The 16,090-nt window shown below is 44.6% G+C and overlaps 1 protein-coding gene across 3 annotated transcripts in view; it reads left to right on the forward strand.

Annotated features, from left to right (window-relative positions):
* PAMR1 (peptidase domain containing associated with muscle regeneration 1) overlaps positions 1–16,090 on the forward strand; it is a 156,423-nt gene that overhangs the window by 116,209 nt on the left and 24,124 nt on the right. For all 3 annotated transcript variants that reach the window (XM_033120117.1, XM_033120116.1, XM_033120115.1), the window contains exons 5-6: positions 1,266–1,483; positions 4,109–4,216. In XM_033120117.1, coding sequence (XP_032976008.1) covers positions 1,266–1,483; positions 4,109–4,216 — 326 coding nt within the window. The remainder of the gene's footprint in view (positions 1–1,265; positions 1,484–4,108; positions 4,217–16,090) is intronic.

Here is a 16,090-nt window from a genome sequence, read left to right on the forward strand (position 1 = left end):
ATAGACACTGGTGACACTGTGTTTAAAAGCATTTAGAATACATTGATTGTTACTTTGTTCCAGTGTTCTCTAATACTGGCGCTTGAACTTGTTACCTAAGGTGGTAGAAATAGCCCTAGTCCCAACTTTTCAGGAGGCAGTTCTGAGCTTTTCTGTCTATTCCAACTTCTCCAGGATGTGAGGGAGACGATACAAATATACATTTTGTGAACTTGATATACAGGCATTCCCTTTGGAATCTTCTGAAAAATAGCTGTTCCTCTCTGGTCCCAGTACGTGGCTACCTCCTTTCTTGTTTCTTGGAATTGGGTGCTTTGGGTCATTTCTGCTTTTTTGATGTCATGTATCCCAGTATTCCCAAACCCAAGACCCCTCTTAAGTAATCACAGATGTATCAGCTCTCTGCCAATTCTGAAATTCTGATATGGTGCTACTCTTTCTACTCTTTAGGGCAAGAATTATTATTACCAAGAAGATAATTACCTTCTGATCTTTCCATCAAACAGAAGAGTGTGCAGAATTTTTTTCCTTTACTAAGTTTTGCGAGGAGACAGCATATGCTTTTTCCATTCTCCAATTGCAAAATTACAATATAGTATCTCTTCAGTCATTTACTCAACAACGTGTACTTTGCATCTCAGTATGCCAGGCACTGTATTAGGTACAGTGGAATACGACAGATGTTCCCTCTCCCCTCAAGGAATTTGCAGTCTCATGGAGAAGGCAGGGATGTGCTCACATACACACATGGCACAGAGGTAAAAATGAGAAATAAAAGTGTGCATACACATTAGGACGAAAACCAGGGCTCTCCTTTAGATAGAGTCGTCAGGGAAGACTCTTTGAGGAGGGAATATTTAAGCTGAGGCCTGAGGATAGGAAGTAACCAACCATGCAGACTGGGAGGGAAAGTGCCTCTGGAAGAGAAACCAGCACATGTAGAGATTCTCTGAATGGAATATGGCACCCCTTTCCCTGGACACACACTGCACGCGTGCATGCACACACGCATGTACACACACATGGACACACACACATGGACACACACACACACACACACACACACACACACTATACGTACACACCCCTCTCCACTAAAAGAAATCCATCCGACCTCAAGTCCTCCAGGACCATTTTCCTATCAGATCAGTCCAATGGCACCACTCTTCCAGAGACCTGTTCAGCATCTGGACTTGAATTTGCCCAGGGGTCTCAGGACTATCCCGGGTCCACCTATTTCCTGCTGTCACCCTCTCCACCCACAGGTTTGTCATGTTGAGCCTGGAGTTTGACTACATGTGCCAGTATGACTATGTTGAGGTCCGTGACGGAGACGGCAGCGATGGCCAAATCATCAAGCGTTTCTGTGGCAACGAGCGGCCTGCTCCCATCCGCAGCACGGGCTCCTCGCTCCACGTCCTCTTCCATTCTGATGGCTCCAAGAATTTTGATGGCTTCCATGCCATTTTTGAGGAGATCACAGGTAACAGCCCCAGAGACAAATGTAGCGTTTTGTGGCTGCACTCCAGACAAACATCTCCTTCCCGTGTGTCACCCCTGTCTCTGCTCAGCCTTATTAAAGCCCAGTGTGCTGGGTTCTCAGAAGAACTTGAACCTTGAGAAGGAGAGAAATGGCAAGGTGTATTTCAGAAACGCTCACCAGAACCAGAACTAGGAATTCTTATCTCCCATGTACAAATGCTGGAGCACGGAGAGGCTGAGTCATTTGTCCAAGGTCACACAGCTGTGGGAGTGGAACCAGAAATTTATGATACACAAGCAGTTTGACTCCAGAGCTCACCATAGGGGGCCTCTCATGGTTAGGATTAGCTTTGTATCTCTGGCTGATTAAGCCATGTGATCCGGGGTAAATTCTTCCACTTTTTTGGGCCTAATCAGTGAGAAAAGGAATAACTATAGATCCTGCTCCATTAAGGAGCTCTGGGAGGCAGGGAGATGAAGAGCTGCACGCGGTGTCTGGGACGTAGGAAGCACCCAATAGCTACCCCACGCCAGGCATGCCCTCAGCCTCCCCTGGTCATCGCGAGGAGGCAGGCGTGCAGATTATAGGTAAAATAGGTAATCAAAGTTTTAAACTACAAAGGTAATGCCACTTACTTCAGGAGAAACTCTAAACCTGACTTTCGTCCCTGCCCTCTTCATGTTAGGAAGTAGGATTTGACCAGAGCAAGTGCTCAGTCCTAAGGAATCACCCAGCTCTCATTGGTCTGGGATTGGACTGCATCAGGTTTTGCAAAACAAGCTCAGGTTTAAAGTTCCATTTATTTAAATACTGAATTAAAAAAAATTGAAATGGCACGTTGATCATTAAGGCTTCCTTATGGAGGGTATGATACAAAAAAAAGCCTTTTTTTTTTTTTTTGTAAAAGGTGGGTGGCAGCAACGTAAGTCTTCCTTCAGCCCTGTCCTTTCAGCGAGACCAGCAGAGAACCCCCTCCCCCAACGTGCCCCTCCCTTAGAATGTTCCTAGTGAGCTCTCAGCAGTTACTCCTTATCATCTGTGTGCCAGCCTCCGTTGAGGACGGCCCCTGGGGAGCTGTGCTGGGCCTGAGCCTGGCTTGCCAGTTCTAGATACTTTGCTGCTGTGGGGTGGGCGGCCTGAGGCTGAATCCTCACCCCTTACTGATACCCTGTTAGCTGAGGCTAGCAGGTCACCCTTGAGATACATCTGTGTGTATTGATGGCAGTCCGCAAGAGCTGGCTGTCAGGGAAGCCAGTTGGAAGCAGCGGTGGCTCACCAGTTTGTGACCCTGTGACTGAGGGGAGGGTCAGGAGGGTCTCTTCCACCTCTAAAGTGGGCACCTCACCCTCCCCTGGAGAACACTGGGAAACACTGGTCTGTATTGTCAAGTAGACGGTAGCACTTCCTGTTCCTCCAACATCCCGACTGTCTACTGTACTCAAGTCATTCCCTGTGGCTAAAGTCCTCCTCCTCCCCCATCAAATCCCAAACTCCAGGGCCTGTCAGATTTCTCCTCCTCTGCCAAACCCTTTCTCTTGTTCCAACGGCCTGTGGCTTTGCCCTTTTTTGGCCATCTTGTAACACTTTTTTCTCTTTCCCGACACTAACTGAATTATAGTTCAGGTTATAGTCATTGCATACTTTTCTTCAAAAAGCTGTGATCTGGTGAGTCGGCCCTCTGTTCGTCTTGTATTTTTCCAGTGCCTTACACCGAGCAAGGACTCAATATAGGCTTGTCCAAGTGGGTTGAGCGATATATTTCTACTTCGGGGTGAATGAACGTAGGAGTTCGGAAGCAGACCACTGCTTCCAAAAGTGTTTTCTGTAGAAAAATGCTCCCCAAGACACTCAGTAAAATGCAGGTTTTGAGGTTAAATCTGCTTGGGAGAGGTAGAATATTATGTGCCTTCTTAGCAATTCAGAATGCACATTAGAGCATGGAACATTCTGAGAAGTGCTGCAGAAGAGAAATCTGGTTAATTATCATTTAACACCAGTAGTGTTTCCCCAGCACATGTGAGCCCAGAACTCTCCACATCTCAAGGGCATACTGTATGCAGTATGTGTGTTTGGGAATTTTTGAGGTACATTTTCAACCGTGTCATCTTCCACTTCCTTTCCACCAGAACCCAGGATGTTGAGCTTCCTTGAAAAAGACAATCTAAAGCCAAAAAAGACAATCTAAAGCTTCCTTGAAAAAGACAATCTAAAGCCAAAAAAGACAATCTAAAGCTTCCTTGAAAAAGACAATCTAAAGCCAAAAAAGACAATCTAAAGCCAAGGCTGCTTCTCTCCCCTGGAGTCCCTCTGGGCGGGTGAAAGCGTGCTTCTGCGTTAGTCGTGGGGTGTGCCTGTTTGTGTGGGTCTTAGCCTCTTCCGGCTGCAGGTGTTAGGCTCATACTTCTGGGGCCTTTGAAAATATCAAATCACATCAGCAGCGTTTGACGGTTGATGAGCACCTGTCTTAGGCCTTCTCAAACAAGAGTAGCGTGAATTCAATAACAGGAGGAAACAAAATCGCAAGCGGACTCCTGTACAAGGGAAAGGCTCTGGGTAAGACACTGGACTTAAAGCGATGGACTCACTACACAGTGGTACTGAGAGAAATTGCCTTTTGTCTTATAGCATGTTCCTCGTCCCCTTGTTTCCATGATGGCACTTGTCTCCTTGACCAAACCGGGTCTTACAAGTGTGCCTGCCTGGCAGGCTACACCGGGCAGCGCTGTGAAAACCGTGAGTATGCCTCGGGACGGGGAGTGACGGTGTCCCCTGGGGCTGGTGTGGAGAGGGCTTCGGGAGCTTACCGGGGATGTCGTTTCTTGGTGTCTGGGATGGTGTGTCCAAGATGGGACATACGTGGACACTCCCATTGGGTGGACCTCAGGAAGGCAGGGCCGCCTCTGAGTCAGGATGTCTGGTACTACCCAGGTTTGCCCATTGCATTCCCAGCCTTCACCTGCTGCAGACATCTCTGAAAAAGACATGGCCCGAATAATTCAGAGTTCAAAAACATTGAGAAAGGCTAACAGGAGAAGGCCACCGTCATAAACTCCTGTGGCTCAGAGTCTGAACCCCTGTCCATCCCAAGACCTGATTTGGAGTTATGCTCCTCGGCAGCGTTTATAGACTGCAGGATGGTGGTGTGCAGTCTGAGGCTCTGCATCGAGGATGGTACTTAGTAGCGTGACCACGATCCCCGGGTCCCAGGGACGTTCCCAAGCTACGCATTTCGTCTGGGCATATTGATTGATAGCACACTCTTTCATCCTCAAAAGTGTCCTGAATTGGATGACAAATTTCATGATCATCCTGTGAATATGGGACCAGGTGAAGCGAGTCACTGAGAAATCAACCAACATTTATTGAGGGACGTACTGGGGTCGATGGGAAGGGAGAAAAAAGCGTATCTTATTTTCCTCTGAAGCAGCTTATCCTGAATTAGTGAGCCCAGCTCCATGCTTCTCTAGTGGTTCTAGAGCACGCCTGGAGTGAGATGGGGCCGTGGAAGGTGGTGCAGGATAAAGGAGTCAGAGAGGAAAGAAATCCTCCAGCTACGGAGTTCCATAGCCATCAGTCTCTAGGACAGTCCTACTTCTCCTGTCATCACCCAAGTCGCCCACCATGTCCTGCCCAAGCCATAGCCTGGCTGTTCCACTGAATCACCCAAGTTCTCCAGTTTTTGCAGACAGAAGTCAAACACAGAACGCCGGTAGCTCTTAGTCGCCTGGGGTCAACCCGACAGCAGAAATAAGAGGAAACTAACTCAAAGAAATGACTCACTCCAAAGCAAGACGGAGTTTCTAATTCACGTTCTGGAGCGGGGAGATGGGATTCTTGTGATAAGAGACACAAACTTTGGCCACAGAAGGAGAGGCACTTGCTGAGCGTAAGCATATGTCTGGCAGGGTATCTGCCCTTGGGACGAGTACATGCTGACCACGGCATGTGGTGGTGCCAGGACTGTCCAGCTCCAGTGTGTGGTGCCCACGGCTGTGCCTTTGGGAGACAGACACTTAAACACTGTGGCCAGAAATCATCTATCCAGGGTCTCTGGTAACCATGAGCCTATGTATGGCATGTGTCCTAACAGAAGGGTAAGGCCTAAAGCAGGTGCAATGGACTGCAACTATCAGCGTGCAATGAGATATGCAGAAGAACAAGAATCAAAATTTGGGGGGAAAGCAAAGGACGGCAGAGAATGGCCTTGGCAGGGTTCCCCAAAGCGGACCCTGAGATGCGAAAGTGTGTGCAGGTGACGTATTAAGCACATGCTTCCAGGAGAAGCTGGTAAGGGAATGAGGAAGCTGGGCTGGGACGAGAAGGAAGCCAAGGCGAGATTTCAGGCAAAACCCCAGCCTCAGTGTTAACCAGCATTGAGACATGGGATGTGAATCACATCTCAGAGAGGGTCTGGCTTTAAAGCAAGGGAACTGGCCTTTCATGCCCCCATTGCCATGAGGGATTGAATAAGGGTTGCCCTGGGTGAATAGGAGGATGTGTTACTCTCTATGCCTGAGGGCCCAGTGCTTCCAGTAGCCCTGGAGCAGCCGAAGAGGTGGTAGGTGCAGGCCACTGAGAGGGAAACAATAGAACTTGGGCAGGGGGAGGAAAAGGGCCTACAGAAAGGACGAACAGGCATCCGAGGGCATAGCACCAACGGTGTCTGCTGCCATCACTTCTGATGAGCGTGCACAGGTACTTTGGGGCCAGCCTGTAAGGGGCATGGGCTGACAGCATTTTATCAAATTCATACAGTTTTCAAGTAATTTCATGAATTTCCTTGCAAGTTCTCCTGATGGAAGCCATGATTTCAGTAGTGTGTCCTAGCATGTGCCATTGTGTTCTGCTAAAAGCAGCCTTTGCTTTGGTTTGTCGCTGCTGACCTGAGTGCAAATCACGCCAGATGCTTAGAAAATGGTGCCCTACGTTGTGGTCCCCGCCTCGTTTGAGCCTGCTGTGTTGTGTGCCGGGCAGAGAAGAGAAAGTTTGCTTTCTCTTTGTTTCAAAAATGTGTTTGTAGAGTGATTCTGGAGTCTTGACAATGGCAAATCCTGAGCTTTACTCTTTAGAATCAGAGGGGGAAACAAAAAAAGAGGAGGGTTAATTTCTTGATGAAGTAACTGCACAATACTAGGGCTTTGACAAACAGAAGGTAAAGTTGGATAGAGGGAAAACATCGTGAAATAAGCTAAAATGCCGTGAAGAAGCTGGGTGAAATCAGGGAGGTAAAAGAAATTAGTCCAAAAGTTGTGACTAAAACATTTACGAGTAGCTTATCAACCCAAAATTGACTTCTCAGCATTGTTATTCTTTCCAGGAAAACAAAACAAATATAATGAAAAAGAATGTAAACTATGTCATTATGAACTGATTCATAAGTTGATTCTCCAACTGTCTCAAGTCACTTTTAGTCTCAAAAACACCAGCATAGATGGACACAAGAATTCTTCCTAGCCACTTTTCAAAATGTTGTTCAAAACCCGTAATTCCCTTAGTCCCCTGTACTTGTAACTGGGTGAAGTTATTGCTAGTAGATATCTGATATGTCATTTGCTGGCATCAATGTGGGGTCCAAATATTTGATTATTTTCTATAAGATTTAGGTTTGTTTTCCTTCTAGGAAATTTGGCATGAGTTCCAACTCAATAGGGAAAACATCACAAAAATTAGCTGTGGCTTTTTTTGTAATTACAAGGTAATTACAAGAAATTACCTTGTAATTTCCCAACAAACCTCAATCATTTTCCAAAGCAGCCTTAGCATCTATAAAAACAAAAAAGAAGGGGAAAAAAAAAGCTTTATTGTTTTCCTCATGAGTATATCAATGAACTATAAAAATCTTCCTGAGGGAAATACTTTCAAAATTAAGAAGACACCAAAACATTCTGGGATTCTCCGAACTCTGAAATACCCAAATTGGACTAAGCACTTGTTTAAAAAAATAGCTTTAAAAAAATTAAAACAAATATTAATGAGAATTCCATCTTTTATTTATGTAGTACCAAATCTGATCCTAGGAGAATCTCCTCCATAGCCGCTGCTCTAAGGATCTGTCCTCCTAAAGTCTGTGGGAAGGTAGATGTTCCTTTTAGCAGACGAAAGGTTTGAAGCATGGAGTGCAAGACACTGGTCCCCATCCAATTCAACAACTCAAAACTAGAAGCTAGAATTCACATTCCTCATATCGTTCACAGTCTCTCAGACACGGTTCTCACCACGGGGCTTGGTGAGACTGGATATGATCAATTGATATGCTCTGATTATACCTCATGTCTCATTATCGTGTCCTCTCAAAGGACTTCCCTTCCCAGGTAAGGCCCACCCTTTGCTCTTTTCCAAAGAGAATCCTTGGTAATGTAAAGTATAGCATAGGGAATATAATCAATACTATTGGAATAACTATGTATAGTGCCAGGTGGGTACGAGACTTATTAAGGGGATCACTTCGTACCTTAGATAAATGTCTAACCTGAAACTGTACACGTGAAACTAATATAAAATACTATTGAATGTCAACTGTAATTGAAAATTAAAAAAAAAAAACAAAACAAAACTGTAACCTAAGAAGAAAAGAGAGAGCCTCCTGATTGACTGTCTCTTGACATAAGCTATTCTCTTTATTTTCTTGGTGTTTGTGTTTGTTTGTGAGTGGAAATGAAATAGAAATAGATTTTCTACTTAATTACAGGAGAAATATATGCTCGTTAAAATAATCAAACAGTACAGAGGAATATAAAATAAAAAGAGAGCATTGTCTTTTTCTGACCAATCCTGGTTCCCAGCAGTTAACAATTTAGTGAGTATCCTTCCAGACTTTTTTCAATGGTGTGCACACCGAGGTTGTTTATATGTCATTCTTTTTAAGCTATCAGTTCTTCACTGGGGGCCATTTCGTCCCCAACTCCCACCCCCAGGGAAATTTTGGCACTGTTTGGGAACAGTGTTGGTTGTTGTAATTGCAGGGGGAGGGTGCTGCTGGTATGTAGTGGGTAGAGGTCAGGGAACCGGCTAAACATCCTACAGGGCAGCCCCCACAATAAAGAACTATCCAGCTCAACGGTCAGTCGTGCCAAAGTTGAGAAACTGTATTTAAAAGAAAAAGTGGATTGAAATATACATACAGTTTTTCAACTTGTTTTCAGTTCCCGTATCATGGATGTTTTTTCCAGGTCAGTCCACATTGGTCCTCCTCATGTGAAGAAATGATGGCTGCATATTCCAATACGTGCATGTATGCATGTATATGCAGTCATATATCCATCCAGTTCTGCCAGGTGGACTTGTTATCATGTTGAATTTTTTCTGTCACAAGAGCTGCAATGACTATCCTAATGTATATTTCATGGTTCACACGTAGAAGTAGTTTTGTAAGATAGATTGCAAATTGTTGTTGAGGGTATACATACTATTTAAGCTTTTGAGAGCAGTTGCCGAAGTGGTCACTGGAAAGTTTTACCAGTTTACAAAAGAAGCCGTGGTCAAACCCGTCCTCCACATCAGCATTACAACTTGCATGTCAGAAACTAGGGTCAAGCTGGAAATGGATGATTTTCAGAGGAATTCCGTGGAGCTGAGGGGACAGTCTCATTCAGACTCCGTGGGGTGTTAGAGAAAGAATAAAAAACAATCAGCACGGGTTGCCCTAGTTCAGTCGGTGAGAGGGTGTGAGAGCCCCAAGTACAGTTTGTAAGTGCTGCTGCCCTCAGGCTTCCCCTTTTAGTTGTTTCCCAAGAAAGAACAACTTTCCCCTGCTCCCAGGTACCTCTTCCGAGAGCAAAAAAAGGGGAGTAGCCCCTTTCAGCCTTGAAAGGGCCAAGGCAGCACCCTCAGTGACCCCAACCTCCTTGGGCCATCATGTAAGAAACTGGGGCCCCTTTTTCCCTCTGAAGTTTCCTGTTTCTTTGTCTGGAACACAAGGACAAAATAAGTTCTCGAGTATGTGGTCAGAATGTTGTTTTGAAAAAGTGGAGAGTGAGGGATTCATTTCCCCGCTCCAGTTTCCATGTTGCCTTTGTTCCTGTGGCCCAGTTGACCATGCCGGGCTTTCCCCCTGCATGCTAATGAAGGACAATGAAACGGGCTAAATCTTGGGGCACAATGCTCACCCTGCAGGCTCTGATGTGTCTTTGAATGCAACAAATCGGCTTCCACCAATTAAAGAAAAATGGTGAATCTGGATTCATTGGGATTTTGGAGCATCAGAAGGTTTCTAGCCTGTCCCAAGGGCTGGGAAGAAAAGAGCCCAGGATGAGAGGCACACTTTATACTTCAGCTTCAAAGAGACGACCCATGCTTCTCAGCAGAATAAGCGATTAGGGAACTTGGTGGTTTTCATGGAAACGTTAACACTGATGCTATGAGAGTGTGCTGAGACCCCCAGTGGGTTGCAATCACCTCTCCCATCACAGATAAATAATACGCTGGGGACTTGGTGAGATTAACACAAATTGTTCTAAGGTGGGGCATTGTCAAAATGGCATTGTTTACTGGCGTTTTTGTTCTAGAGTCCCATCTTCTCCTTAATATGTAGAAGATAGGCACTCCTTTGTCCATAATAGGGGGAAGAGCTTAGACCTAGGGTCAGAAAGAGCTTGGTTTAACTCTGAGCCTGCAGTTTACCAGCCAGGTGATCTTGAACAAGTCATTTAACTTCCAAGAGCCTCAGTTTCCCCATTTATAAAGTTCAGAAAAATAATACCAAACATGCCTCAGAATGTTTGTGGGGATGGAATGAAATAATCCACGTAAGGCACTGAGTTGAATAACAGGAGCCATTATTCTTTGTACTACTTCTGGCTCCCCTATTATGGCCATTGAAACATTTGGCAGAAAGCAGGAGATTCTCCAGATAAGGGGTTAGGGCAACAGTGCTAGCTGCTACAAGCTAGATGACTCCAACAAACCTGTTTTAGGGTTCCAGAGCTTGACAAAATTATTCCACGAGTTTCTAAGTTTTCCCTGTGAGCTGCTCTTCCCAAATCATTGCCAGACACTAAGTATTGCCACCACTGCACCTGCAAACAGGCGAGAAAGATCTGGCTTTAAAAGGGCAAGTACACACTGCCAAGGTCATTGTCGTAAAAGCATTCTGGATCCCACGAGAAGACACCCACGTTGGGCGTGATGGATGGGAAACCTTTGTAGCTGGGACAGCCTAGCGAGGGAGCTATTAGAAATGATCAGTAGAGTAATGGCGAAACTCCAGAGCAGGTTGCCCAAATGTCATTACCTGGTCAGCCTCCCTTTTTCTCGTGGGGTTTTTCAGTAGTCACTCATTTAACCTGTGATGGGCTGTATGTCAGTCCCCTGGTGGTCATAGAGGAAACCAGGTCTCCAGAGGGTCACTTAACATATTTTATTAGAGAGACAGGACAAAAAAGAGAATGAGCAATTAAGCTTGCGAGGGTATGGGGACGACGGGGATAATTCCATGGAAAAGACTCCTGGGAAATCCATAGTTGTTAGTCAGCCTCAAGCACTTGAGAGCTCAGAGCCTTCAGGGATTGAGGAGACCCGGGAGACCATCAGCTGGCGATGGCTGCCTTCTCACACACCTCCTTCCACCTGAGCCGCCCGTCTCCTCTCTCTCCCTAACATGGAAATGAATGTCTGACATCCTTTTTGGCCTACTTAGAGGGATGCCATCCCACTGGGCTTTAGATCTGAACAGCAAAAGCTGTCACTGAACACAGTGGAAGCTGTCCTTGTATGGTTATCAAGGGGTTTATTTGTTTTTATAACTCAGGGGGAAAGTTTCATTTGGATCACTCCTTTGTTGGGTGAGCCTGAGTCTACATAGACCAAGCAACATTTCAGCCTTCACACTGCTGGGCTCCATGGGCCCCTGGCCTCTGATCCCAAGCATTGCTATGTCTCATTCAGGGTCAGTTGCTCGGAGGTTGGCACATAAGGGGTACATTTTGCTAGTCAGCAATTATTTGGTCACTTTATGGACAGCATTCCAGCCAAATAACAAGAGGACAGGTGAGACCACCTAATCAGCGATCCAGCCTGACTGTGTCCGAGAGCATGGAATGGAAAGGACCGCACCCATCATTGTGTTACTGAGAAGGGGCTTCCACCTGCTGGCTCCTTGTCAGGGTCCTCTTGGCTTTTCCTTTGCAGATGGGGTCACTGAGGCAGAATTTACTGTAGCAGGCAGATTTTATTTTGGTTCTGGGTGAAGAGGTAATCCGTTAGTGCTGGGACGGGCTCTATGCCCACCTGAGGGAAGAGGGAGGAGGGTAGAAACAGGAGAACATGAGAGCAAAGCAGAGTTAACTCCTGATGGAACACATCCCTGCCAGCATGAACCCAAGACTGACTCCAGCCCCTTGACAAAGACTGTGGAGCCCTCACTTTTCATTAAATGCTTCTGCCTTGTGGGGCATTTGCTCTCTCACTCTGCTTCGGAAGGTGGACGTTTGCTCTTTGCAAAACGCAAAGCATTCCTGTTGGTATCCAAGGATGAACAACAACAGTGGTTATTATTCTCTGTTCTCACTCTCGGCCAGGCTCTATGCTTTATGTGACATTGTCTTATTTAATCGTCACAACAGCCCTGGGGTAGGTATCGTTCCCTTCCCTTCTTTACAGATACATCCAGCCAAAGCTTTTGAGTGTCTGGTAGGTACCAGAGGAAGTGAGGCAGGGCTCTACAGTATATATTTTTTCTTCTATTTGGCAGAACCACAAAACAATTCCAATCTTAGCCTTTCTCAAGCGCAGAGAAGAATGCCACGTGTCACTTAGTGTCTGGCTACAACTTCCTCTAGTGAGGCGTATGGTGAGGGTGCTGACGAGCATGACTAAGGGGGCGGTGAGAATTACTCATCTCCCAGCACTCAGGTGTGCCCAGCACCTCGGGAGTCTTCAGCAAGGTCGTTCTCTTTATTCTCAAGGCTAAACAGAGCAGAATTGTTCAGTTCAGGCCACTTTCATGGTGAGCGTTGCTTATACTTTGAAAGGTTGACTATCAACACCACAGGGGGCCATGGTCCCCAGTAATTTAGTGTTAGTACCCACCCCCCACCACAGCCCCAGGAGCTGACTCAGAAACCTTCCGAGAACTGGGGAAGCCCCAAGAAGGCCATAACTGAGCAGCTCCCCTATGTAGAGGGTAATGAAATTTCTACCAGGTACATAGGTTACACATCTACTCTACCCAATGAGGATGCATCCGGGTGATTGTGGACAAAAGGAAAACGACTAAGAGTTTCTGAAGATTTTTTAAAGTGGACCTGTATCTTCAGCACAGGCAGTTTCAACTGTCTAATTAACTAGGCCATCTAAACACCGGAAAAGCGGTGTCCAAAAGACCCAGTGTACCCGGGGGCAAGGACAATACTGATTAAGATCAAATAGCTAATTGTAAGCCTCAGCCTCCAAATTGCTGTTGGATGAATAAACAGCAGTGTGTGCAATCCAAGCATAATTTCACATGGATACTGTCTCTTTCACACCAGCTGGGGGCTGGATAAAAACATCAGGGGGGCAGAATGCTATTGGCTGGAAAGGGATAAGAAAGGTTTTTGGTGTCATTATTCCTGGTTGGGGAAGACCCTTGTGGGAGTAAAAGATATTTGGTTTGGTCCAGAAGAACCAAACTCACATGTAAGTGGAACAGGAAAAAAGCAAGGAACAGAGGGAGTCCATCCAGTGGTTTTTCGTCTCTGGGTGTTGGTCTCATGTTAAGTCAGGATTCCGGAATGAACAAAGCCCCAGTGAAAAAGGTCATGCCTTTTCCAAACAGAACCAAAATTCTGTCACAAATTGCTTCCTTGATTTTGGTGACGAGTGAGAATGGATGGATACCAAGAGTATGCTAAGAATTGAGACTCACACACCTTACCTGCCCAGTGTCGAACACCAGCTAGATAATGGGGTAGTGAATTTTGCTGATTTTGAATCTGTTTTCTGTGCTGAAATTGTCAGATAATCTTACAGTTCTGACACACAGTTTCTGTTAAAGACACAGAATAATGGTACCCAGATGGCTGGATACTAAATATTTCATTAATACAAAATTTGAGAAAAGAAATGTATGCTTTTTCACGTGCAGTTTTGTAAATGACATCAAACTATTTCTGAAAGCAAGCAGGTCTAAATAATAGTAATTAAAGGAAAACGAAATATTAATAAGTTAGGAGCAGGGCAAGAATGCGCGAAGGAGAATATTTGGTGGGATGAGAGATTTACATTTGCTTTAACATTTGCATCCGATGACGTGGCCAACCTCAAATGGCTCTCGTTCTGAGTTTCCTGGCAGCAATGGCAAAAAGAGAAATGCTTTCGTTGGTATGTCTCTAATTGCATTAGGTTTGGTGCAAAAGTAATTGCGGTTTAAAAGGTTAAAAAGAAATGCAAAAACTGCAATTACTTTTGCACCAACCCAATATACTAAATACAAGTGAACCCAAGTTCATTTGGAGATGCAAATATTATAATCCCTGCTCCTTTCCTCTCCTTAGCTAAAGATAGGTGCTGGGGAAATGTTTTCCACTTCAGTTTGGTAGATAACAGAAATTTAATCTTATTTTATACCATATAGTTTTAAAAACTAGATCCTTCCACCTCTCCTGGGGAAAAAAAAAAAAAAAGGAGCTGGGCTTCATGTGTTTATACCATTACGTGCACACTGGCCTACTGGCTTCCAGCCCTTTACTCCTGCCGTTCTGCCTGAGGGCTCTCTCTAGCTCTCAGAGCTCTTATCTGTAGGAAGACAGGAGGTGCCGAGGAGTTCATGTTTATCCCGTCATTTTTCTTTAAGATGTAACTTGAGGTTATTTATCTGGGATTTTTCATTTCTTGAGATAGGCCTGTAATGATATAAATTTCCCTTTTAAAACTGCTTTCACTGCATCCCCAAAATTTTGATAGCATGTATTTTCATTCTCATTTGTTTCTATATATCTTTTGATCTCTCCTCTTATTTCTTCTTTGACCCAGTCGTTCTTTAAAAGTATGTTGTTTACTCGCCACGTATTTGTGATTTTTCCGGCTTTCTTTTTGCAGTCGATATCCAATTTCAAAGCCTTGTGATTGGAGTATATGCTTGGTATGATTTCTATCTGCTTAAATTTGCTGAGGCTAATTTTATGTCTCACTATCTGGTCTATCCTTGAGAATGTTCCATGTACACTAGAAAAAATGTATAGTCTGATGTTCTAGGATGAAGTGTTCTATAAATGTCAATTATGTCCATTTCATCTAATGTGTAATTTAGGGCTGCTATGTCTTTTTTTATTTGCTGTTTGGATGATCTATCCATAACTGTCAATGATGTATTTAGGTCCCCTACTATAATTGTGTTTTGGTAAATTTCTCCCTTTAGTTCTGTTAGTAGTTGTTCGGTATATTTTGGTGCTCCCTGATTGGAGGCATAAATATTGATGACTGTTATGTCTTCTTGTTGTATAGTCCTCTTTATCATTATGAAATGTCCATCTTTGTCTCTTGTTACCTTTGTTATCCCAAAGTCTGATTCATCTGATATCAGTATGACTACACCTGCTTTTCTCTGAATATCATTTGCTTGGCGTGTCAATTTCCACTCTTTCCTTTTGAGTCTATATTTGTCTTTGTAGCTGAAATGTGTCTCTTGGAGGCAGCATATGGTTGGGTTTACTTTTTTGATCCAATCTGCTTCTCTGTGTCTTTTTATTTGTGAGTTCAGTCTGTTTACACTTAGGGTGATTATTGATACCTGAGAATTTCCTATCATTCTATCTCTGGTTTTCTGGTAGGACTGTATCTCCATTGTTTCTTTGCCTTTTTGTTGCTATCTATTATTTCAATGTGGTGGTATTTTTCAAGAAACGATTGATGGCAGTTAGTAGGCAGTGACTCATATCCCTTACGACTTGGGTAGGGTGACTCTGAGGCAGGTTCTTCCCTGTCTCCCCACTTCCCAATGACATTGAGCCCCGTAGCTCCCACTGGTAACTTTCTTGGTAAGGTGAACTTCCCTGTCTTACTTCCCTCACAACTGCTGTTGGTCTTTCCTGGGATTGTCACCTAAATAAACTATGAGGTTGGTGCAAACATAATTGTGGTTTAAAAGGTTAAAAAGAATTGCAAAAACCACAGTTACTTTTGCACCAGCCTAATACTTGCACTCAAGTCTCTCACAGCTTGCCTCTGGGGGAACCCAACCCTAAGACACTTCATGAAAGTATTTTTTGAGGCGCTAACCTCGTAGAGGCTAGAGCTCAGGTCAGCTAGGTCGCTATTTGGTTGTTTCTTTAAAATATTAGGTAAGCCCTTGTCAATGCTGAATAATATAGATGTCAGAGTTGTGTCGTCTGCAGGATACTCAAATATAATCATCTGTATTATTGATTTTAAAAAGTCCAGTGTGAGATCCAAAAAGTGACATCTTAAACCTCTCTCTCTCTCTCTCTCTCTCCCTGTGTACATAAAGGCCAGCCCAGTTTTATATAGGGTGGGGTGGTAGAAGTGAGTGGAGACCCCAGTGATGTTTGTGGAATCACTATAATTCCTCCCAAAGGACTTGGAATCTTCTGAAGGACTCAGGCAAACTTTGCCATCTTGCATTTTTCAGGCAAGGGGTAGAATGTGGCTGCTCACACCATAGCAAAGCATTAC

Source organism: Rhinolophus ferrumequinum, chromosome 11 (assembly GCF_004115265.2).
Source record: "Rhinolophus ferrumequinum isolate MPI-CBG mRhiFer1 chromosome 11, mRhiFer1_v1.p, whole genome shotgun sequence".
In the NCBI taxonomy this organism is placed as follows: domain Eukaryota; kingdom Metazoa; phylum Chordata; class Mammalia; order Chiroptera; family Rhinolophidae; genus Rhinolophus; species Rhinolophus ferrumequinum.